The sequence below is a fragment of the Austrofundulus limnaeus genome, unplaced genomic scaffold (genome assembly GCF_001266775.1).
Source record: "Austrofundulus limnaeus strain Quisiro unplaced genomic scaffold, Austrofundulus_limnaeus-1.0 Scaffold3, whole genome shotgun sequence".
NCBI classification, from domain to species: domain Eukaryota; kingdom Metazoa; phylum Chordata; class Actinopteri; order Cyprinodontiformes; family Rivulidae; genus Austrofundulus; species Austrofundulus limnaeus.
The window spans coordinates 6,762,863-6,785,592 of NW_013952405.1; the positions used below are offsets into that span (position 1 = coordinate 6,762,863).

Consider the following 22,730-nt stretch of genomic DNA (forward strand, 5'->3'; position numbering starts at 1 on the left):
CACACACACACACACACACACACACACACACACACACACACACACACACAATCTGCTTCATTTTTTGAGTTACCACTTAACCTAACTGTGGGAGGAAACCGGAGTACCCAGAGAAAACCCACTCATGCACAGAGAGAACGAGCAAACTCTACCCAAAAAGGCTCCAGGCCGGGAATCAATCCTCACTGCGAGGCAGCAGCTCTAACCACTGGTCTACCATGCCACCATTCACATATGAAATATTAACTTATTAAATAAAACTGAAGAGGTGAGTTAATCAAAATAAGATCCAAACCAGACCACCTGTGAGGGAGGTCAGACCTACCTTGCTCTGCAATTTCAATCTCTCGCCGGCCAAACTCGGCCTGCTTTATGTTCTTCACGCAGAAGTCGGTGCTGCCGTGGGAGTTGACCTGCGCTTTGTCCCGCGGGGAGGTTTCATCATCTGAGCTGTCGGTATAAGATGCAGCTGGGACACGAAGAACACAAAAGATCACTTTGGTGCTCGAACACACGAGGGAGCCAATTATCAAACACATCAAATCTACTGAGTGAAAAGAGGGAGCTTGTACTTCCTGTACCTGTGTACAGGTGTGCGTTGACCTGCTACATATGATTTGCATTTATAAAGAAGCATGTGGCCTAAAAAATACCTTCAAAATATACATCTAAAAGTAATAATTCTGTGAGTATTTACCTGAGCTGTAGCTGTCTGTGGAAGACTGTGAGATGGACCGCGAGAGAGAGCGGCGGCCCGCTTTAGTGGGAAACTTGCTGAAYTCCTGTTTGTCCTCCGCATTCGCAAACTGAATCTGAAGATACGAGATAAGACAAAACAAAGATTKAAATTAACTCTTTGTTTGGATTTTGGTTTGAGTTTGAACAAATTAAGGCTAATCAGGGAAATCGGGTGGATGAGAAAGAGCAGCAGCCTCACACAACAGTGATGCTGCTCTGTAATGTGTTACATAAAGTGTTTATACTCTGATTATATCATTTGGGCTCATTGTGCTGTTTCAGGCACAGAACTCTCCTTTATTTAAAAGGGGGGAGGAAATCTGCTAGTTTTAGGAAAGCACAGGTGGAACAGGAAGCTTATTTTTAGATGTTCTCTCCTGTTCTGTGATTTATGCTTTATGTTCAAATACACAGGCTTGAGTTGTTGTTAGATGTGATTCATCGTGTTAACCAAATCCTTCAAAGAGCCCAAGATCAAAGATCTGGAAACACATGAAACGGATCAGAAAACGGTTAGCATGTCTATTTGCTAGCCTAGCATTTCATAAGAAAGCTCTAGTCTTCAAATTTTGGAGTTTTGTAAGTAAATCAATTTGACAGTTATTAAAACACTTTACAGAAACGGGCACTAAAGGTGCCGATTAGTGGTCACGTGATGTCCTTCTTAATTTGTTTTCCACTTTATTTTTATTAATTTAACTCCATCAGTGTGACAAGACAAGTGATGGTGAAACAAGACTCCTTCTGTGAAAGAACTTAATTGTATCACAGCACAGCCTGAAGCCTGATCAGGTGTTTCAAAGATAAAGATTTCTGCTTTTCCAAGAATTCCTCCTCTCATCCTGGTGGCTTAAGAGTCAAAATCCACRATCAGACTTTGATGTTGTCTGTCTGTCAAACAGAACAGTTTCATGTCATAACAGTCTGAGTTATGTACTCATGATTGTTGCCTGCAGAATTCCTTGCAACATTTTTTTTCCCATGATTGTTCTGCCCCCTTGGTCTTTTTTTAATTTCTCATCATGTGACTTTTCTTTCACGGCGGAGTGAGAATGTGACTTTATAGCTCGTGATTAAAGATCCACGCACAGTTAACGCTGCAATTCCTGAGTCATTAAATGTCTTCATTCATTGAGTCAGTGCTTTCACGTTCCCTCTGTCCCTTATTTCTATCATCCACAACATGTGTTTGGAGTGCAAACTAACGAGCGGGCTGACAGAGTTGACACAACACACAGGAGATGAATTAGGGGCCACACAAATGTTAGACTAACAACAAGATGGGTAAGATTTGGTCATCACTGTAGCACATACACCGCCTAATAAATATCATGACATTTTATTTAAAATACCAGAACTTTTATCTCTACTTGCTTTAGCCCACAGTCCTAACTGCAATCAGTATTTACACATCAAAGGTCCACTGCAAGAGTAAAAAGACACTCAAGAAGCTGGGGAGATGCAACAAACTGAGCAGATCTCTGCATGTCTTTGTTTTCACAACTGAAGGGTAGAACCGGTCTCAAAACAGAACATTTAGTTTTACTTTGCATCGGTTTAGTCAAATTTCAGCAGTTTGAAGTCTCTTTTCTCAGTTTAGCAACATTAAAATGAGACAGTGCTTCTCTTCAGGTTACAGTGAATAAAACATTAGATTGGTCTAACTGATGATGAATTACTCAGTGAACTGAATAAAGTTCAAACACTGCCAAATGATGAAGTCTCTAGGATAAATTGAATTTAAAGTTTTTTTTAGTAACTCATGGAAAACAGAAAATAAAAACATAGAAAACTCATGCCGAGCCATAAGTAACTTGAGATTTCCAATAAGTTGTACATCAGCAGTAACTCACCCKCTCTCTGGCATGTCCATGTTTGTGTGCCATAGCTGCCTGCTACCGCCCGCTGCTCCCTCCAGTTTTCCAGCCTACCTCTCTGAGCCTCTGTGTCCTCTGTGTGATGGTACCAGGTGTCCCTGATGCTATTATCCCAGAACACTCCCAGGCAGAGCAGGGGGAGGTTCCCACCTATTCCCGTGATTTCTTATGGCCAACCTGGACCGAAGTGAAGGGAGGTGAAGAGAGGCTCGCACAGGAGAAACTTCAGCTTCTTCCAGTCTACCCTTAACAAACACTTGCTAAGGTCCTTATGGTGATCCTTTTAGACAGGTTCTAACAAGAAATAAAATAAAATCCAATCCGCAGACAAGCTTACATTTTCAGCGTGGTTTTTTTTTTTTTTTTTTTTTTAATTGGAGCACTAAATGCAAAAGGGGATTGGCAGGAGGAATTAAACCCTGTCTTCATTAGCCTTCTGCTGCATCAATAGGCATCCCTGTAGTTCCTGCAGCTAAAAATACCCTTTCTCTGGCAGATATCACCAGGTCACGGACTTAAGCTGTAGAGTGTGTGACTGTCGGTCAGTGGCRTAAAGACTCAATGTGGCTCTGACATGAGGCAACACTAACTACTTAACCAGACACCACTAGAGCTCTAATGTACCATCTAGCTCAGCAAGTGGAAGACACACTGAAGCATGAACGACGTCACGCAAGATTCAAGTCAAGCAAGTGAAGCAGAAGCAAAGCGCCACAAACAGCCGCACATCTTAGTCTGTACGCCTGTTTAATCAACGCACGCATGACCGCTAACAGCATTGTGCAAAAAAAAATAAAAAATACACTATGGTAATCCCTCTTTCCTCTAAGAGTACATGACCTCTAGTGGAAAATATAACTTCTACTGATTACCAAGAAAACACACAACCCACAGTATCAAATGCAATGCCACTAATTAGATGAATTTATCTCATATAAAAAAGTAAATGTCAAAGTTCTGATGAGAAATACCGTATTGAACTCCTTATGACCTGATAAACAAGAGCCAAAATGTACATGTCACGCTACTCGAGTTTGAAATCCTAAAATCTTGACAATAACCCATCACACTGAAGGACGCAATATTTAACAGATCCTAGACCATACAAGTTTTTACTGCAGGAGAATTACGTCCATCACAAGGACCAGACAGAGCARTCAGTCCAACAATGAATGGAAATTAAATTGATGTTCTATTGTAGCCGGCATATACTTGGAACAGAGACTGAGGTAGATGAGGAAAAGGAAACAGYCGAGGAAGTCCTTGTGGCTGGAAAGAATGACGGTCGCAGCAGCGGTCACACCGCATGACTTTCCCAGAAAATGTGACCCATGATGGCAAAATAAGTCGCAATTAAGATTTACAAGTGTAAATCGAAAAAAGCTTCACAATGATAGGATACATAATTTATTGAAATTTGACAGTTTGTGACTAACAACATGCTAGTTTTATTTACAAGAGTGTGCGTTTGAGAACTAAATTATAATTTGTCCGGCGTGATGTCATGAGAAATTAGATTTGAAAAGAGAAATCCCCAAGTTTTGCAATGATGTCAAACAATGCAAGCCGTCAGAGAAACATGGTCAATTTTTGAATGAATGAATGAATGAATGAATGAATGAATGAATGAATGAATGAATGAATGAATGAATGAATGAATGAATGAATTCTTTATTGATCTCAATGGGAAATTTTAAAGAAAATCAAAAACATTTGTTGGGAAATGCTGATTTCAAGTTAGATTAAACTATTTCAGTTTGGTGTCTTGATGAACTCATTTTTGCACAAATCTCAGTTATGATTAAGTTAATATTTTTACAACTTTTGTGCTGCATTCCTGTGAGAACTATTACTCATTTTTTTTCAGCACAGGTCCCAAATTCCTGTCACTGCTTGATATTTGTCGTAGGTCGTCTTTGGTTGAGTGAGTGCTGATTCAGCAGACACTGATTCATACTCACAACCAACGATTTTCTTACTATTTTTTTCCACAGTAATTTTTTTTTTTTATCTAAGAATTGTAGTGTGAATCTGGCATTTTGGGGTAAAAATATAGAAAGCTCGGGTTCATACAATGAGAAACGAGTTTTATTTCTCAATTTGGTGTCTTTTGAACACATTACATAAATAATATGAATTGCCTAAACTTTCTATGAGCTCAAGAAAGAAATTTGATATTTATTTATAGTTAGTTGGACCAAAAGCACCACAGTAATTTGTTTTTTTCCACAAAGGCCCATAAGAAGAGTTACATAAGAGCTTGATATCATTAATTTATAGAGTCCTATTATATAATGCATAATAAAAAAACATTTGAATGAGACTTATTTTAATTTCTTATTTTCTAGATGAATCTAGACCTCTACTTATTAAAAGAAAACAAAGACAATCTCTTTCACTCATAAATCTCTGCTATATCAGCAAATAAAAAAAATGATATATTGGAGAAAAACACAGAAGATGAAAACATTTTTTTTCTGAAGCAGCCCACGCCCACAGGGATCAGGAACAAAATGATGATGCACGAACAGCTTCAAAGTGAGTAAAACACATTACCAGGGGGTTGAATTGCGTAACAGCTGAATATATTCAAAGAGAGAGCTGCAGCGAAGTGCTGGGCTTCTTTGACTCATGCACTCATTTCCAGTTTGAACCATTGATTGCGTTCACTTTACTAATTGCACATTTCGACTGTGGGGCAGTGCCTCCTGTGCTTAACAGACTAAATTCGTTTTGTTTGCATTTAGTTCCTAGATATTAGCAAGTTTTATTTTATTATATTTTTATAAACCTTTGCAGGAGCTGTTTTATTGCATTTTTTTTCCATGCAAACATGTTTCAGGCAAACTCTAGGCTCTGACATTTATTCATAACACACTGGTTTGTTTTTATAAACCCGGAGCACATTCCAGTCATCCAATATGTTTTCAAACCGGCTCCCTGAGGCTCACAGTCGGCACGAAATTGTCTGTTGTTGGACGGGGGGTCTGAGGGGTTTGAGTCTTGCTGCTGGGAAAATACATAGTTCTTTTCTTTTGGTTCGATTTTTGTGGACAAATATGAATAAAAAAAAATACAAATACAACAAAAGGAAGATAAGAGAAATATGTTGTTGGTTACTTTAATGTGATTAGTGTGAACTGTGACTATTTTTATTAGTGTACGAATAGAATCTTTATAGGAACAGTGAGGAAAAAGACAGTGTGTTTTTATTACATTTATTAAGTTTTTTTCTTCAATAAAAGAAAGTGTGTTCTGTTGCCTGTTGAATTGTCATCTTTCTAACTTTAACACAAGCTGCCATAATTATAATTATTTTCAATAAACATGAAAATATATGGTTCTAMGATATTCACGGATTTTCAATCTGCCTCTCTAAAATGTGAAATTACCAACGTTCATGTTATAGTTTTGTTATGGCCTGAAATTCTTAAAATATTTGACAAGACTTTCAAAAAAATTTGACAATGGTAAAATTATCAGTCAAGTAGCACCAAAAGTTATGATCTGCCTCTGTTGATGATTACCTGTTCTGGGGGTCCTTAAGGCCTGCCAAAACAAATAATTTTGAATCMCCTTTTGCTAATTTATGTATCACTTACATAAATTAGCAATCACTCTGTAGTWACAGTAAGTGGCAGACCATCAAATTAGTTGCTTGTTTTTTTTCATCAATAGTTTCACCTTTAACTACAGAGTTCCCATAAAAAGGCATAAGAAAAAGCAGGAAAAATCCAAACATAAAAGAATAATAAAGTTCTGTTTCGGCATTTGTGTGTAAATTTGACACRTATTAAAGAACAATTTAATGTGAGAGTTCAAATGAAAATGACCAGAGAAAGAACGCGATGCAAGCGCCTGAAATTATTTTCCTCCACAGCCGTGCTCAACCTTGGAGGTGAGGTGAGGAGCTCCATCATCCAGCAGCAGCTCTTCACACAGCAGAAGTGCTTCGGGCATCTGATGCCTCCTGGGCGCCTCCCTCTGGAGGTTTTCCAGGAACGTCCCACAAGGAGGAGACTCCAGGACAGACCCAGAACTCACTAGAGGGAATAAATCTCTTCCCTGGCCTGAAAATGCCTTGGATCCCCCAGGAGGAGCTGAGAAGAGGGACCTGGGTTTTCCTCCTGGACCTGTTGCCCTGTGACCTGACCACTGAATAATGGCAGAAAATAGATGAATGGACGGAGTTTAAATGATCCAGAGATGTTTGGTATCTGGTACCAACAATAACAGCTGTGTAATCAACCTCTTCTAAATAAAAATCACTTCAATATAACTATCTTTGTTTGGTAATTATGGTAATTACTCATTTTATTTTATTTTTTTGAAAATGTTAAATTATTTTCCACTTTTTAATAAAGAAGTTCCTGTTGTGACTTCTGAAAAGCTGCACCAAGAAGTTAATTGTGGAGAGATAAATTAATAAATATGAATAAGTGCTAATTAAATTCATCCATTTTCTGTAGCCGCTTCTCCTTTCCGGGTCACAGGGGAGCTGGTATCTGTCTCCAGCAGTCGCTGTACGAGGGGCGGGGGGGACACTCTGGACGGGTCGAAAGTCCATCACAGGAACACAGAGACAAACAACCATTCACTCATACTCACACCTAGGAATGATTAATTAGAATCATGTGAAATAAGTTTACTGGATACCCCAATGAGCATTAAACTAAACTAAAACTGAGCAAAATGAATTGTTCTATAGTTTCCTTGTTTTGCTGACACTGGCAGAATAAATCATCTATGTAGGAGGATAATCTCAGGATATGGGTCCTTTTCATTTCCACTAACCTACTGTGTCAACAATGTGGCACAACTACATTAATGGACTGTTTACAAACATGATCATGCTGCATGAGCAAGCCCTCTGATTGGCTAAGGCACCTGTCATGTACGCTTTTAAAGCTGGATGACTAATTTCTGTATTAGACTGTGTGTAATAATCACTCAGAGCTGAAAGGTGATGGTGGAATAATGGGCCTCATGCAAGAACTGTTCGTATGCACAGATTTGTTCTTAAGTTGTGCGTACGAGTGATTTAGGAGAATTTGTGGCATTCACCAATGTTTTCGTATTCTAAGATTTTTTTCAGATACGAACAAAATTCACGAGTGGTCCAGACCTGTCGTATATTTTACAAGCAGTCAGTCTGCTGTTATCCAGACGGGTTTTCTTCACTAATAACTTTATATTTCGTTATTTAGAAAATATTTCGAGTTGAAAATAAATCACACTCCATAATTATGTTGGCAGTAGGTTATTCTGTTTGAACTGGAATTAGATTTTGAAAGGGTTTTTCTTTATTACATTTCATTAAAGTTCATTGTGTGTGTATCAAATAAAGTTTTTAGTACGTTACAAATGTTTAGTTCAAGATGTGTTTTCAACAGGAACATGTCAAGCAAACGGATGGGAAAATGCTCTCAAGGCCTTTCTGTAAGATAAGGTTAGTTTGGCTGCCATGAGACTGCTTGTGAAGCAGTTTCTGTGAGATTAGGTTATAATTAATGATCGAAACCATCATTTCTCCACATTCTTGTAAATTTCCACTCTCAGGTGCAAAAAACAAGTGTTCATTGTTCCTCCTTAAATAACGTAACCCCAGCAACAGTGTTTTCATTGGCTTCTGTGTTTTTGATATACTCCAGCAAATGATGTGTTGATTCGCTGTTTTACTTGTGACGCAACATTTACGTATTTTAATAAAARRACTGATCACGSCCACGGAGGTCAGAACTTCTCTGGACTTGCTGAGCTTTCGAGCAAAAGTTAAGTAACGAGAACTTCTCCTCTTTGCAAAGTGAATCTTAAAAAATCTCACTTGCCTCTGTTGTCATTGATTTAATGTTCGGGGGGTTGCTGTGTTTTTTCTGAGTTCTAGGTTAAAAAAAACCGAACAGATTTTAACGACATAAATTGATTAGATTAAATTGTCTTTTAATGCTGTTGTATAACACTACAATATTAATATGAAGATCTCAAACTAAAAAACAACTTAAATTACGCATTAACTGAAGTTTGGAGACGTTTTAAAATGCGTCTTTTCAGAACCGCATCTGTCACTTGCGACCGCATGGAGTGGGGAGATGGCCGGTCTGGGTGGGTGGGGAGTGGTAGCTGTGCGCAATCACCCTTCTTCTGAATAAATGTAAACACAGTAACACAGTTTGTTTACACTTAAGTTAAAAAATATTTGACCAAAGAAAAACTGGAGCTGGATTAGAGAGAGATGAATATGATTTATATTTTTATTTCTGTGACTGTAACGACCAACAGGAGACACATTAACAGCGCATTTCATTCCTTTAAGCAGCTCCTTTAATTCCACATGACGCTGCTAAAGAGAACAATTTTTTTTTTCTCAATCTCGGAGAGCAGGACTACAATCTCCGAACTCGTAAAGTTCTTCTTTTTTACTTTGCGATGTCATTTATGAATGGACACTTCCTGGTATGTGGGGCAGGAAACATAGGCTGTGTCCAAAACGGCAGGACGGGTTCTCCGAAGGTCGAATTTGTCGGCCGCATACGTCACAGCGCCGCAACGAAGGACTTCCAAAACCGAAGACTCCTCCGTGCATACGTCCTTCCTTTGGCCCGAATCGAAGGACAGGTCTGATGGATCCTTCCCGGCCCAGCATATCCCATAATGCATTGCGGCCCGACCGGAGATTTTTTTATGCTAGTAATGGTGGACGAAGCGAGAGAAAAGAATACATTTTAAATAAAAATATGGTGATATAAAAATTTAAAAAATTAGCGGTTGTAATTTCTAATACTTTTATCATTTGTATGGACATGTTTTTAAATATTATTTTTTCGTCATAAAAAACGCGAAATAAACATGAACCTACAGCGGGTCAGTTAGTTCTTCAAATGATACTTTTAAGTTAATTTTATAGTTTTGTGATATTAATAATGCTAATGTATTGATAWTTTTCTAGTTTTGATTTAAGTTTGCTTGTTTAGCGTCATCACAGTTGATAGGTGACATGACTTACGCCGGGGTAAGGAGGGGCGGCTAGACCGTCCAAATTCACAGCCTCTTTTTTTCCGGTCTTCCTGGTCTACCAAGGACCCGGCCCGCCGCAACCGGGAAGTCTGGGTCCTCCGGAGGACCCGGCCTGTCGTTTTGGACACAGCCATAGCCTTATATGGTTTTTTTGGGGTGGTAATTATGTAAATAACCTCCCCTCGTGCACGAGCAGCTGGATACGAACAGGTGGAAATTACGCAGCTCATTTACACACTTTTCCTGAAGATAGAAGAGTTTGTTGAATCTGACGTGACATGTTCGTATGAACAAAAGTAAGAGAAATTTAGGATAAGAATACGAACATGTTCTTGCATGAGGCCCAATGTTTTACTAGTGTTTGCACGAGCGTGTGTACTTGTGCCTGAGACAGAGTGAGGACAGTCGTGTTTTTACCCAACAAAATGAGGTCATTTTTGGAACGTTAGGACATTTTCCTGATCCTCACTTTTTTCCCCGCTTTCTTTTCAGTTCTGCTGTGAGCTACTAGTGAAGGTTAGAGGTATGGTGTAAATTAAGTTTTGGTTAAGGTTAGGAATAGACTAGTAATGGTGGGTCAGGGGTCAGGATCAGGACTAGGTGTGAAATGAGTGTCGGTAAGGTTTAGAGGGCAGTTAGGTGTAGAGTAGAAGCTTTACAAGTGACTGGAAAATGAATGGAAGTCAATGCAAAGTCCCCGAGAGGACAGAAGGACAAACGTCTGGGTGTGTGTGGGTGTTTGTCTTTAACCAAAATATCTCATGAATCAGAACCACTGGGCACATTTCTATGAAATGCTCAGAAATTAATCATTAGATGAACAGCTGACTAATGTTTGGAGTAAACTTAAATCAAGATTGGCTGCCATAGCAAATAGACACTAACATGAAATTGGGTGTGGCAGTAACTGATAATGATCCCCTTAAGCACTAAAACAATAATAGAAGATCTTGGCTTCAATATTTGAAATAAACTATTTGGAGTCAACTGTGTCTGTTAGCAAAATATCTCATGAACAAATAATCATATTTTGGTTAAACTTTAGGAAACCAATCACTGGATGAACATCGACAACTGATTAACTTCTGGAGCTAATCTAATTTAAAATGCCCCCCCACAGCCATCTTACCTTAACAGAAAAACAGCTGTATTTTGGTCAGTTTTACAGATATTTAGCTAAAAATTGATGTGACAGTAACTGGGTGTCATTCACAACATTTACTTCTGTGACACCACATGAAATTGCACATCTTTTTTTTTTTTTCAAAGCTTGACCAAAACAGCTACAACTCCATCATGTCTAAACTTAAGATAATCTTAGCTTAAAACTCTGCTATGAAAGGCAGCAAACAAAATGAGTTTCTTTAAGGATAGATAGGCTTTTTGATTTATAACTGTGGGCCAGTTGGAATGAGCTCACAGGCTGAAAATGGCCCAGGAGCCACCAGTTGACAAGAAAAACCTGATGGACAAAGAAAATATAAGAGTTTGCAAAGACAATAAAATGTAGTTTCAAAAAAAGATGTCGCATTTCCTTCACAGTGTAAACTGTGAGAAACACAAATGACATGTTTGAACTGGTGTTGATCCACTGCCTGTTCCCAGCTGCCTCACTCAGTGGTGGGTCTGTAATCTGAACAGACACCTGAGGAGGGTCTGTTAGTCTAATGTCATTGTAGAACAAGAATTCAAGGTCTTTTCCCACAGGTGTTCAGTCCCTTTCTTTAAAGGCTGTTCTTTGTCCTAACTGGAAATGCCCACACACATGCACATCTAAACACTGCCATAAACTAACACTGYAAACATGGACTAAGTTTATTGTACATTTTGAAGTCAAACAAGTGTCTTTGGAGAAAATCTATAGTTATGTTGAGTTTCATTTGTTTTCCCTCAAACATATTATATTAAGTCCCACATACTTAGTGTGCAGACCCTACCTCACCCACCCTTCATGTAAACTCAGTTATGTTAATCCATCCACTTGGACTGGGGCCTTTAATAAATTTAATTTATACATATTTTCTGAGTACATGATGTTGCTTCTATTACTGCATCAGATACAAACAGGAAGGCTGAGTAAAAATAAAGATCTTATCAATAAACCAGTTGTGTCACAGTATACTCGGTATTAATGCTGAAATACCAGAAACTTGCAGTTGTATGTATGGAGGTTTAATTTTAACCTGCCTCGGTGTCCTGTATCAGTCCACTGCAGCCCAGTTCTGCGCACCAACGTGAGTTTTATCCGCCTCACATGTGACCGGCCGCCTGCCTGATCTCTGCCCAATGGCAGTGAGTGATGGCGGGCATCACGTTCCTTACCTTCTTCACGGATTTCAGCGTCGGGACTGCGGTGAACGCCGCAGAGGGCATCTCGCCGACGTTCATGTTCACGTCGCTGCTGTTCTTGCTGACTGTCAGCGCCGAATATTTCTCCGCGACGTTCTCCGTCTCTTTCACATATTTGGTGCCTTGCTTGACCTCCGTCGTCATKCCGTCCACCGCCGAGTCCGTCATCGCATCCATTCAAAGTGATCCTGAAGGTGAAGAAAGTGGAGTTCTGACTGGCGCTGCTCGTCGTATTCGAGCTCTCTGGCTTTTGAGGAGTCAAAATTAGCGGAAGCAACTGAGCTACCTTCGGAACCGGGTTATGGCTTCTGTTTTTCTCCGTCAGAGAAAAGAGCGGTTCAAGCTGTCGTTTCGGTCCTGCTGCTGCTGCTCTTCGGCCGAAGCATCTCTGGGAAGGGGGCGGTTTAGTTGGGACTGTCACCTGAGGACAGAGGCGGTATGTAGGTGGAATCAACCAGTCWGCGCCGACCGGTGGACTGAAAGGAGGAACGGCCAAAGCGTACTCGTTACCTGTAAAAAGGGTAGTTCCTTGTAATTTTCGGTACTTATTAATTTGCGCAGGCGTAGAATGCCATTAGCGCTGCCAAGGAGGCTGAAAACAAGCCCCGCCCATCCTAAGATATGATTGGTTGGATGCGCTACCATTTCTCGGCTTCTGATTGGCAGAGCTTGTGATAATGATATACCTGAAGGGACTGCTCTGGGACAATCCTTTGTTTTTTGTCCTTCAGTGTTAAATTCTCCCTATATTTTCCCATAATGTTGCGTTAGACAGTGAATGCATTGTGTTCTGTTGCTATTACCGCTGTTGTCACTAGAGGACGCTGCTTTAATAGTGTAGGGCAGAATAAATTGTTAAAAAGTAATTCATATGTATAAGCAAATAACCTGAATGCATAAAATTACCTGAGTTGTTTTTTTTCCTCCCATGGCTTCAAAAATTAGCTCCATTGACTTTGAGCCAGACTTTGTCAAAGAAGCCAAGTTTGGCCATTAAAGAGCAGTTAATTTGCATAGATTTAAGAAGTCAGTTGAAAGCTAGCTAAGTATTTATTTTACACATACTATGTTTTTTGCTCTTGAGAGTAACGTTTGTGTAGTCAGTTGTTTGGATGATAACATTAATTTGACCAGTACTTTTCTGTAGCATTTTACACTAAATATTTATTTTTAGGTTTCAACAGCATGAAAAACGACTGAGAAATCTGGAACCAATGTCGAAATGTCTTGTTTTAAAACATGRCGTAAAATGTCACCACTTCCTTTCTTAAACACTTTAATAAAAACTGTTAAGTTTAACAAGGAAATCACACGATAGTCTTTACTTTAAGTAAAGCCACAACTAACTTTGTGTAACTTACTAAAAATTTATTAACGTTTCATGAAAACAATTTCAACCCACTTAACATTATAAAAATAACATTAACTGCATCTGATGGATTTTAAAAAACCCTATTTAATTAACTACAAGGTAGGAAAAAAACACCTAGATGACTTGATGAAAAATCATCTACTGTTCATGAATATAGTGTCTAATTTGATGCAATGCCTTTTTTATATTTTTTAGGCAAAAAAAACACTTTGTCCAACTATAAACTGTATAAAATGCATTCACAGAGCTGGTACGTATCCACTTCAACATTTTCAAATAACTCAGTTTTTGCTCAGTGGATGAAGGCTGGGATTCAGGGAAATACACAACGTATTCRGTTTTAAATAATTACATTTTCATATGAAGGGAATCCTTTAAATCACACAGAACAACAGCGAAGTGTAAACCATCAAATGTTTTTAGAAAATTGGTACCATTCACATTTTTACCAGAGGATGGCTTCAGGAGCATCATTCCCTCTGTGTGACTGGTTGCCAATAAATCCACGTTTCTTTTTAGTCCAAACAAAAAAAAAAGTAAACATTGCTGGGGTTTCTTTCTATTCAACCAGGTAAGTATAGCACGATAACGTTGCCCCTCTAAATGAAGAAGACCAGAGGAGTCCACTGGCTCTGTGATGACTCAGCCAGCTCTCTGAAAGACCAACGAGAGGAAAAAAAACAGTAAAATAACTGTTGGGTCTATGGAGGCAGACAGGACTATAGATGAGTTTGTCAGACGGTTAGCTGGCATGAAGAGTCTCAGTCAGGGCAGAGTTCCGATTAAAGTCACAGTGTTGCCGACAGTGCTACGAGACTCGGATCATCTGAGTCACTGTTTCCTCCGACGCCGTCTGGCCAACTTCCTGCTGCTGCACCAAGAGCACAAACAACAAATTTTAAAAAATATTTAAAAAACTTAGAATACAACATATTCGTTTAAATCTATATTTTTATACTTGGAGACTTGAAATCCTTGTTCCAGCTCAGCGCCTTACTTGTGCTAGGGCCAAAATTTCTTCCTTTTCTTTAGGAGAAAAAAATCGACCTCCGTCCCCTCTCTTACGCTGCATCGCATGACGGTGGCGAGACTCGTGTAGGTATTTCTGCCAGAGAGAAAACGTGTTTGTCCACTGCAGATTTAAAGCCACAATAGTTGTCAAAATACACATTTTTCTATGTTTTTGATTTGAATTGTAAGAATTTTTTATTCTTCTGCTGCCTTTCATTTTGTTTTATTTGTACTGTTTTATTGTGTGAAATGTTTTATTTGTTTTTAATGAAATGAATAAATAAATAAAAACATTTTAAAAAAATTGTTATTTCTTACAACTTCTACATCAATAAATGATTGTTTGGGGATTAATGTAACTTAAACTCTAAGGTTTTTGTACATTAGAAAACAGATTTTTTTCTCTGATTTAAATGACTATTTGAATTACTACTACGTCTGTCTCTTACTGCTTTTAGTCATCTCTGATCTTCAGATTCAAACAGAARAAATTTAACTTTTTGCTTTTAACCTGGACTCTCTGATTCCATTAATGTCCCGTCGTCTCCATTTACATATGAGGATTTTACCGACTCATTAGCTATGTGATACTGTCTAAAGTCTACTTGTCAAATGTAAACAACTAACTTGTAACTGTTGGCAACAAGCCATGRCTCCTCACATTTGGCTCATTTCTTACAAATGATGTGGTACTTTTTATAGTGAACGATGAATATTTAGAGGTTATTTATGTTACACCTGTGCAAAAGGTTCTAGTAAGAAACATACATTTTGCCTATTTTGACTGATATTTTGATGTTAGCATTAAAGATTAAGTCATTTTTCTTAAAATGTCCACAGAATACTCCATCACAAGTTTAAATTTCTATTTTAGAATAAAAAAATGCGCACACATGTTTCTGCAGAACTTTGTCTCTCTCTACATTTTTTAAATCCAGGTTTCTTTAAGGCTCTTCTCTTAAAACAAATTAAAGTACTTAAAAAAAACAGAAGCATTGGGCAGTATTGATCTTTTTCAAATCTTTAGATRATACCACGATATAGCGTATTACCAGGACAGGGCAGAAAAGGGCGGGGCATAGGAGGTGTATGGTTTGTGGTGTGTTGGGTTATTTTCTCCCGCTCTCATTGTCTCTCCATCGCCACAGAACTTCAACCCAATTTTGAACTTGCCAAAAGAAAAGGCCTGACAAACTTTAACWAAGTGTGTGATCAGGTACAACAAAGGTGACATACCCTCCTTTCTTTAGGAATCTTGCCTTCAGCCTCCAGCTTGGCTCGGGCCTGTCTCCTCTTCAGGATGCGGTGGTACTGTTTAGCGTTGACGTACAGGGGCTCCTCCTCGAGCATTTCGGCCCCTGGCAGGGGGATACGCTGCATTGTTGGAACTCCGCCTCCTCCAGGCACCATCTGATAGAAGACGTGACACAAACAGGCATGTGGTGCTTAACACCTTTAGTGTGTTAAATAAAAAAATCCTAACAAAGAAGCATGAGAATGTAAATGACTTTGCTCTACGATGTAACACTACAACTATTCCGTCATGTGCTACCATAAAAATGTTTTTAATGCAACAACTTAGATTCAATAGCTGGCTGATTCTGAGAGGTCTGTTGATTAGGAACTGAATCATGTCCATTTTTGAGAACCAACACAAGCCTCAGAGGTGGATTCAGGTGTTGGTAACATTTAACTTTTAGAGGTATTGAGAGAAACATGATATTAATAATGATTTGCTCATTTTTTTCTTTTTTAAGAGCTGTGTAATTTCAGAAGCACTGAAATTTTCAGAATGATAAAAATTCTAAATGTTGGGTTGTTTTGAATAATAAATAAAAAAACATTCTCAATCCACATAAACTTTGTGAGAAATGACAAACATACTTAATTAAACTGAAAATTAACGATAATGTTGATCAAACAAAAACAAAAGACTGTGTGATCCTCCACACCCCATCGTGTCGGTCTAAATTCAGAAAGGAACAAAAAGAAAAGAAAAGATGAAATGCTTGTACCTCAGCACAGGGTCTTACCATGACCATTCCACCTGCATTGACCATGTTGCCGGAGACAGGCAGGGTGACGGTCACAGTGCCTTGGCCGCTGCTGCTGGTGTTGGTGCTGGCGTTCCCTGCCTGTACGATCTGAGCACCTGCCAAGCTGGCAGCAGGAATCGTGATCATTCCTGTGTGCGGACAACAGAACTCATTCAGAGTTGACAACTCAACACCATGTTTTTATGTTTATGGTGATCTACATAACAGGATGAAAAAAATGAAAAGTTAAAAAAGAACAGACCCTGTTGCAGGACAGAGCCATCTGCGTTCACAGGCTGGTAGACGATAGTTTGTCCATCTGCCGTCTGAGCGACCTGTTGGCCCTGAACGCTGATCTGCTGTCCCTGTTTAACATGAAAAAAATAACAAGTCATAAACTCAGCAATTCTCTTTTTCAGTCATCACGACACAGTATCAATAAACTAATCCAAAGTAAATCTAATGTTGTACCAGCACCAATAATATGCTAATGTTAGCCTAGCTCAGACAGAATGTGAATGCTGCATTCACWTGCTCTGAAAGTCTCCTTATGAGTCTTTTTGGTATTTATTTGGTCTTCTTGTGTGCCCTTTTGCTCTTTTTAATGTCCTCTTATGTATAGTTTTGTATATATGTTTTTATGCATTTGTTTCAGCAAATTTCAAAGTCATTTCGTACCCACTCTTATTGTTTTGCAGAAAATTAAAAACAAATTCTAATTCCCTTTTAAAATGCATGCATTTGTCATCATTTTAGAAATGACATTTTGTCTTCAGTGCTGAAAACTTTACAAAGTATGATCTATGGGCTACAGCATAAAACTAACAAATAATTTTGAATTAGGTTTATTATTGGTATGAGGAGACAGACATCCTCACCATACACTGTGATACTAAAGAACATTAAATCATTCTACATATTATTCAGATTTGACTGCAGGAATTCAGTACCTGGTTCTGTCCAGCAGTGATGGCGGTCTGAGGCTGCTGGATGATGATTTGCTGAGGCTGACCCTGCTGACCCTGGAGCTGGAGAGTCTGCCCTCCTTGCAGCTGGATCTGACCCGGCTGCACCAGCTGGATCTACACATAAAAACAATCCCACTTTCAGCTACCAGTCACTACAACAATGAACTCATTCAAATATCCCAGTGACTACACTCAGCCAGTATTTATTACACTGTCATACAAGCAGTTAACAGTAAGATGTACAGAAACTGGCTCTTCCTGCGGATTTTACCTGCTGTAGTCCTTGAGCTCCAGACACAGGAACCTGCATTATGGTCTGACCCTGACCCCCCGACATGGCCTGCACCATGATGGGCTGCCCTGAGGATGTGATGAGCTGCCCACCGCTCACCTGTACCATCAGGGGCTGTCCCTGGACCTGCCGACAGGTGAACAGAGCTGTTATAGCAGCACGGACATGGCTTGCCTCGATATCACCGACATGTSACTGACAGGGCTGCATGCAAGTCAACTCACAAACATCCAGGTCACCATTAAACCAACTGGTATATTTTGATATTGGAGCAAGAGTGTATAATCTTACCCATTTTTAATACAACAAATACATTACTTAGCTTTAATAGAATGTTTGCTGCTGAAGTAAAAGGTTAAATTCAAAGTTATCTGTGTAAAAGCAACAACGTTACCATTTCTTGCATAAAAGAATGTATCACGCAGACAAATGGCTGACTTTATGCAAAAATGGAGAAAATAAAAAAAAATGATTTAGCTGAAAAATGCAACGTGACTGCCAGCAGTAAGTGGTTACATCCTTTAAAGTTAAACCCATAGCAGGCCACATGATTCATGCTTCTTTTAGCCTTTTAAAAACAAGAATTTCTGATGTGCTGAACTTGCCTTTCAAAGCCAGAGACAAAAGCAACGCAGATATTTCTGTTACAGCCATAAGAGCACAAGCATAAACCCGAGGCTTGGACACGAACACGCTGTGCTCAGGAACATGCAGCATACAGGCGGCGTTTAGGAAGAGAGACAATGAACCAACAGCACAGATGGGTCATGACAACAGACCTGAGTGTAGCATGCAAACTGGGAGGCTATTAAACTGTAGCGGCAGGGACACAAGGCGGAGGTGACACCACTACCTGGAGTGTCTGCACCTGCTGGCCGGGCGCCTCCGTTTGCAGCTGCACAGCAGTCACTGTGCCTTGTGTCTGCAGACGAGGCAGGACAATACAGTCTCACATGGGTACATCAAGCCCAAAACCGCTCATACTTTTGCACATTTTGTTATTTTAGTGTTTAGTTTAAGCAACAAATCTCTTCTGAATGGAAGCGTTCATCAAACATGGTAAGATGAGCTGAAGATTYACTTTTAATTCAAGAAAAGTACCATATGACTCCTGTTCCCTGGACTGCTGCACCCCAGGAAGCACTAGGGGTCAATTAAGACCAGAACAAAGATTMAGTTTCTTTCCCACAGCTAGTTTCAGTGCCAAGTCTGAACATGTTCTGATCGCCGCTCTGTGTGATTTATTTATCCAGCATCAAACCAACAGACTGTGTGCAACAYGATACTGGATAATCAAACAGTAAACCAAACCTGCAACATTTCAGAACAATGTCACACTGTTTGTGTGCACTTAAAGGGGCAATATTATGTGTCTCTCAGGCGTACATTTAAATACTATACCATAATAAARTATCTATGTCACCTTTAGTTGTCATTAAAATGCTGTTTTTATGTTTAAATAGAAAATAAACTTATCTTCTCATCACTTCCTCTTCTAAACGCCTTGAAACTGGCCACTGTCTCTTTAAGAGCCACCTTCCGCTTCTGTCCCGCCCTTTTCAGTGTGTGTGTGTGTGTGTGTGTGTGTGTGTGGTGGTGGTGGTGCTTTGATGCAGTTTACTTGGCATCTGAAAATACATTTCCTCAAAGGTCTTTTGAATCTGAAAAGAGCTTCACTGAGTGAGAAGTAGTGGAGCTCAGCAGACAGTTTCAGTTTCACTTTCAGTTTCACCCGTTGTTTGAGAGCCTGCAGGAGTCATGGGCGGGGGGTGGGGAGGTGTGCTCCGTGATGAGGAAGTTCGGCTTAAAGACACGTCCCAGGGGCGTTTCTGGTCCCCACCTGTCGTTTTGCTCCTCAGCATGGCTGCCTAAAAACACTGCAGGATTTCTCAAACATGCATGAATGAGTCAAAGCAAGGCTTTGGGCATGTTTTTTATGAGAGTATAACATTATAACATGATATAAACTCAAAAAAGTTGATTTTACATGATATTGCCCCTTTAAGCCCCTTCTCCACCTCTATGGTCTACGGTTCGGCTCAGTTTGGCCTCGGACGAATGCGTCTCCATTAAGTTCCAACCGCCCTGTCTCAATACCTCCTCTCCAGTGGTTGTAAGAGATAGAAGTACAGCAAGCTTACGATTTTGACATCAGCAAAATGCTGCCACTTTATTTTAAATCTTTGATCCTCAATAATCTAAACTTAGAGCAACTTTATGAGACTAAAACTGTCCTAAATTCTTTTTTCATCACCAATCTAGATAAATTTAGCAGCAATCTCTTAGATGATTTAAGCTGTGTCTGCTGCACTTGGAAGAAGAACAATTTCTGAAAGTTCGTTTTTTTTTTTTAAATCTCATATACCTAAATTTGTTTTACGGAACTCATGCAGTGACATTGTATGAAAAAAAAACGCATGGCCACAAGACAATTTTAAACCATGTCTCTTTTTGAGAGGTAGACATTGTTGGATTTAGATTGTATATAAAGTGTTTAACTGTTCAAAGGTACCCCATAGTTATTTATTTATTTTGTGTTTGTTTAATCCAGAGTATACCTCCATGATTCAATCTAAACAGTTCATTTTTGATAGTACTAGTATCTACGAGATGACACTGAACGCCCTAAGTGAATGTTGAGAAATGTTTTTACTGTGTTCTTGAACATGACATAACTGCAGCTCCTTCTGCAGTAAAGCCACAGGGTGAGACAGCTTTGAGTGTTGAGCTAAAAAATAAAAGCTTTTTGGACAAAGACAACTTCAGTCATCACCTGTGTCTTTTATATTCAATATATAATGCTAAGAATTACTTCAGGCCTAACTGTAAGTGACTGAAATATGTCATTCATTCATATATAAACTAATTAAAACTTGTCCATGTAAACAATCAACAGTCCCTGAATGGACTTAACTCCAATAATCATCTTGTGGCCACAATGTAGGTCACAGGCTCATAGATATAGGGAGAAAGGTTTAAACAATACACGTCTTAGCAGGTTTATTAAAATATATTTCTGTGTTCAACCTTTCCCAGCAGAATAAACAAGATCTTGATTCTTATCATTTATAAACAGATTTGCACCTGATATGGAACAAACGGTGTTAAGACACGTATTTATTATTATTTTGTTTTTTTTTTTTAAAGGGAGAGTTGTCAGTGGTGGTCAGAATGAAACTCACCTGCTGTTGGATCTGTCCATTGGCAGTCTGCACAACGATCTGTTCTCCTGTGGTAGTGGTGGCAGTGGTGTACTGCTCCATGCCTTTAATTTTTTATTTTCTGACCTCTTGAGACAAAGAAACACACATTATGTTAACACTCAGTGAATATTCCCCTTCACATCGGTTTATGTTTCATACACTTTTACTTCCAGTCAGGCAGAATTGCGTTTTACGCCGTTGTCCACGTTTAATATCTCATTTCTCCGTTACATTAAATTAATATATTTGTCTACTTTTGTTTACAATTTTGACTTCAAATTTTGTAGCAAACGTCCAGTGTTTATAGGACATTTTGTTGCTTTCTGTCGACCAATATGAAAAAAAAGAGGGCACTGTATTCAGTGTTTTATTAAGGTAAAAAAGAGCTGACAAAGCTAGCTAAGAGCGAGGAAAATACAAGAACAAAATGGATGCTCGGATCAGGTTTGGAGCGAAAATCTGTCATTTTGATGGATTTTATGAATCACTTGCTAACGATTTAACTGAAACATTATCAAAAGCTACGACTTTTGTTCACTCACTACGTTTTAGCTTCTATACTAGCCAGGCAGAGAGCTCATGTTTCCTCCGCCTTCACAGAAACAAGGAGAAGCTATTCTGAGGCCACGAAAAGTCCGGGACACACGGTGGAAATCAAACCAAAAATGTGGACTTCTTTGCATTTATCCGGGTTAGTAATTTGGTTGGTCCGTGACAAACCAATCCGTGCTGACAACTACCAATGCCTTCAATCGCGGCTCCCTTACCGTAGCTTCACTGTCCGGTTTCCCTCTGATTGGCTCCAGTACAGCTCGCTAAAACCCAATCAACAAAGTGAACGGACAAAATGGCGCAAATGAAACAACAGCGGCTGGGAGGAGGTGCGCAGCCGCGTGGCACGTGACCAGAGAGGACGGGCAGGCTGCAGCTCCACTGGCCTCCAGCAGGTGGTGCTAATGAGGATCTGTTGTTTTTTTTTTTTATTTGTTGCTCTTTCAAGTTTGTTTTTTTAACCCTTAAATCTGATTTATATCAAACACATCCAAAGTAATGTATGAAACAAAATATGTACAAACAGATTTATGAATTTACTAATGCTCAGTGTTGACACTTCAACAAAGTGATTCCAGTACCATAAATTTAATTTGTAGCATGACAGATTCTATCTATTTTAGCTTTCCTTTTTCTACCATCACTTCATATTGTTGTTGAGATTCTTTACCATTCTGGCTTTAAGGTGACAGAAAGCTTTGACTGTTTTGCAGAAGCCCAGGAGCACTGTAAAGATATGTCCTCTTTGACATAATGAAGGACAAGCTGCAGCTCTACCTATCTCTGGATTCTTATGGAGCTTGTATACTTAGTATAACCCGTGTTGTTTCCATTTTTATTTTGCATGTTTGTTATTTTATGTGTAATTTTATTATTTAGTTTGTTTTGATTTTACTGATACGTTTAACTGGGTTGTACTTGTAAAATAATCTTGGAAATTGAAACCATTTGCAACAATGCAAATTTCCTCAATGAAACACCTATTCTATTCTATTCTATTCTATTCTATTCTATTCTATTCTATTCTATTCTATTCTATTCTATTCTATTCTTGAGACCGTTTTTTATTTATTGCAAGGTAATAACTTCGCCTCCCTGCCGCTAGGTGGCAGCACTGCACCCGTGAGCCGTTCGTTGTCATTGTACAGAAGCAGGTCAACGCATGACCAAAGGTTGTTTTTTTTTTTAATTAAACAACAAAGAACACACAAAATGTTATGGAAGCCCATTTCCGCCACCCTGATAAAAAAATAAATAAAACTTGTATGTCATAATTATGACTTAGCTATCTCATAATTATGAGATAGTATCTCATAAT

The 22,730-nt window shown here is 39.0% G+C and overlaps 2 protein-coding genes across 11 annotated transcripts in view; both read right to left on the reverse strand.

The window, feature by feature from the left end:
- The window catches only part of ahcyl1 (adenosylhomocysteinase-like 1), a gene marked incomplete in the record, with an annotated part of 20,387 nt that extends 7,794 nt beyond the window's left edge, over positions 1 to 12,593 (reverse strand). The window contains 3 exon segments of the mRNA XM_014020003.1: positions 326 to 469; positions 698 to 812; positions 11,952 to 12,593. Coding sequence (XP_013875457.1) covers positions 326 to 469; positions 698 to 812; positions 11,952 to 12,155 — 463 coding nt within the window.
- A 644-nt stretch (positions 12,594 to 13,237) lies between these two features.
- On the reverse strand, positions 13,238 to 21,729 carry nfyal (nuclear transcription factor Y, alpha, like). Of its 10 annotated transcripts, none has more exons than XM_014020024.1 (10): positions 21,628 to 21,729; positions 20,840 to 20,946; positions 18,508 to 18,579; positions 17,637 to 17,783; positions 17,348 to 17,479; positions 16,660 to 16,762; positions 16,377 to 16,546; positions 15,598 to 15,771; positions 14,348 to 14,455; positions 13,238 to 14,221 (listed from the first exon to the last, which is right to left on the reverse strand). In XM_014020024.1, the coding sequence occupies exons 2-10, from the start codon at positions 20,918 to 20,920 to the stop codon at positions 14,159 to 14,161; spliced, it is 1,050 nt and encodes a 349-aa protein (XP_013875478.1). In that variant the 5' UTR covers positions 20,921 to 20,946; positions 21,628 to 21,729; the 3' UTR covers positions 13,238 to 14,158. The 10 variants fall into 10 exon arrangements, with proteins under 10 accessions (XP_013875478.1, XP_013875525.1, XP_013875502.1 ...); XM_014020071.1 differs by lacking the exon at positions 21,628 to 21,729 and adding an exon at positions 21,403 to 21,594 and having other exon boundaries at positions 13,238 to 14,218; positions 14,309 to 14,455; XM_014020048.1 differs by lacking the exon at positions 21,628 to 21,729 and adding an exon at positions 21,403 to 21,593 and having other exon boundaries at positions 13,238 to 14,218.
- Between the last annotated feature and the right edge of the window lie 1,001 nt (positions 21,730 to 22,730).

Excerpts from the sequence above, each read along its gene's own strand:
- nfyal (XM_014020024.1), bottom strand. The coding sequence starts at position 20,920 with ATGGAGCAGTACACCACTGCCACCACTACCACAGGAGAACAGATCGTT. Across the intron at positions 16,547-16,659 it reads TGGCTCTGTCCTGCAACAGG|GAATGATCACGATTCCTGCT; the intron begins GTCTGTTCTTTT and ends GTCCGCACACAG. Across the intron at positions 14,222-14,347 it reads AAATTTTGGCCCTAGCACAA|CAGCAGGAAGTTGGCCAGAC; the intron begins GTAAGGCGCTGA and ends CTCTTGGTGCAG.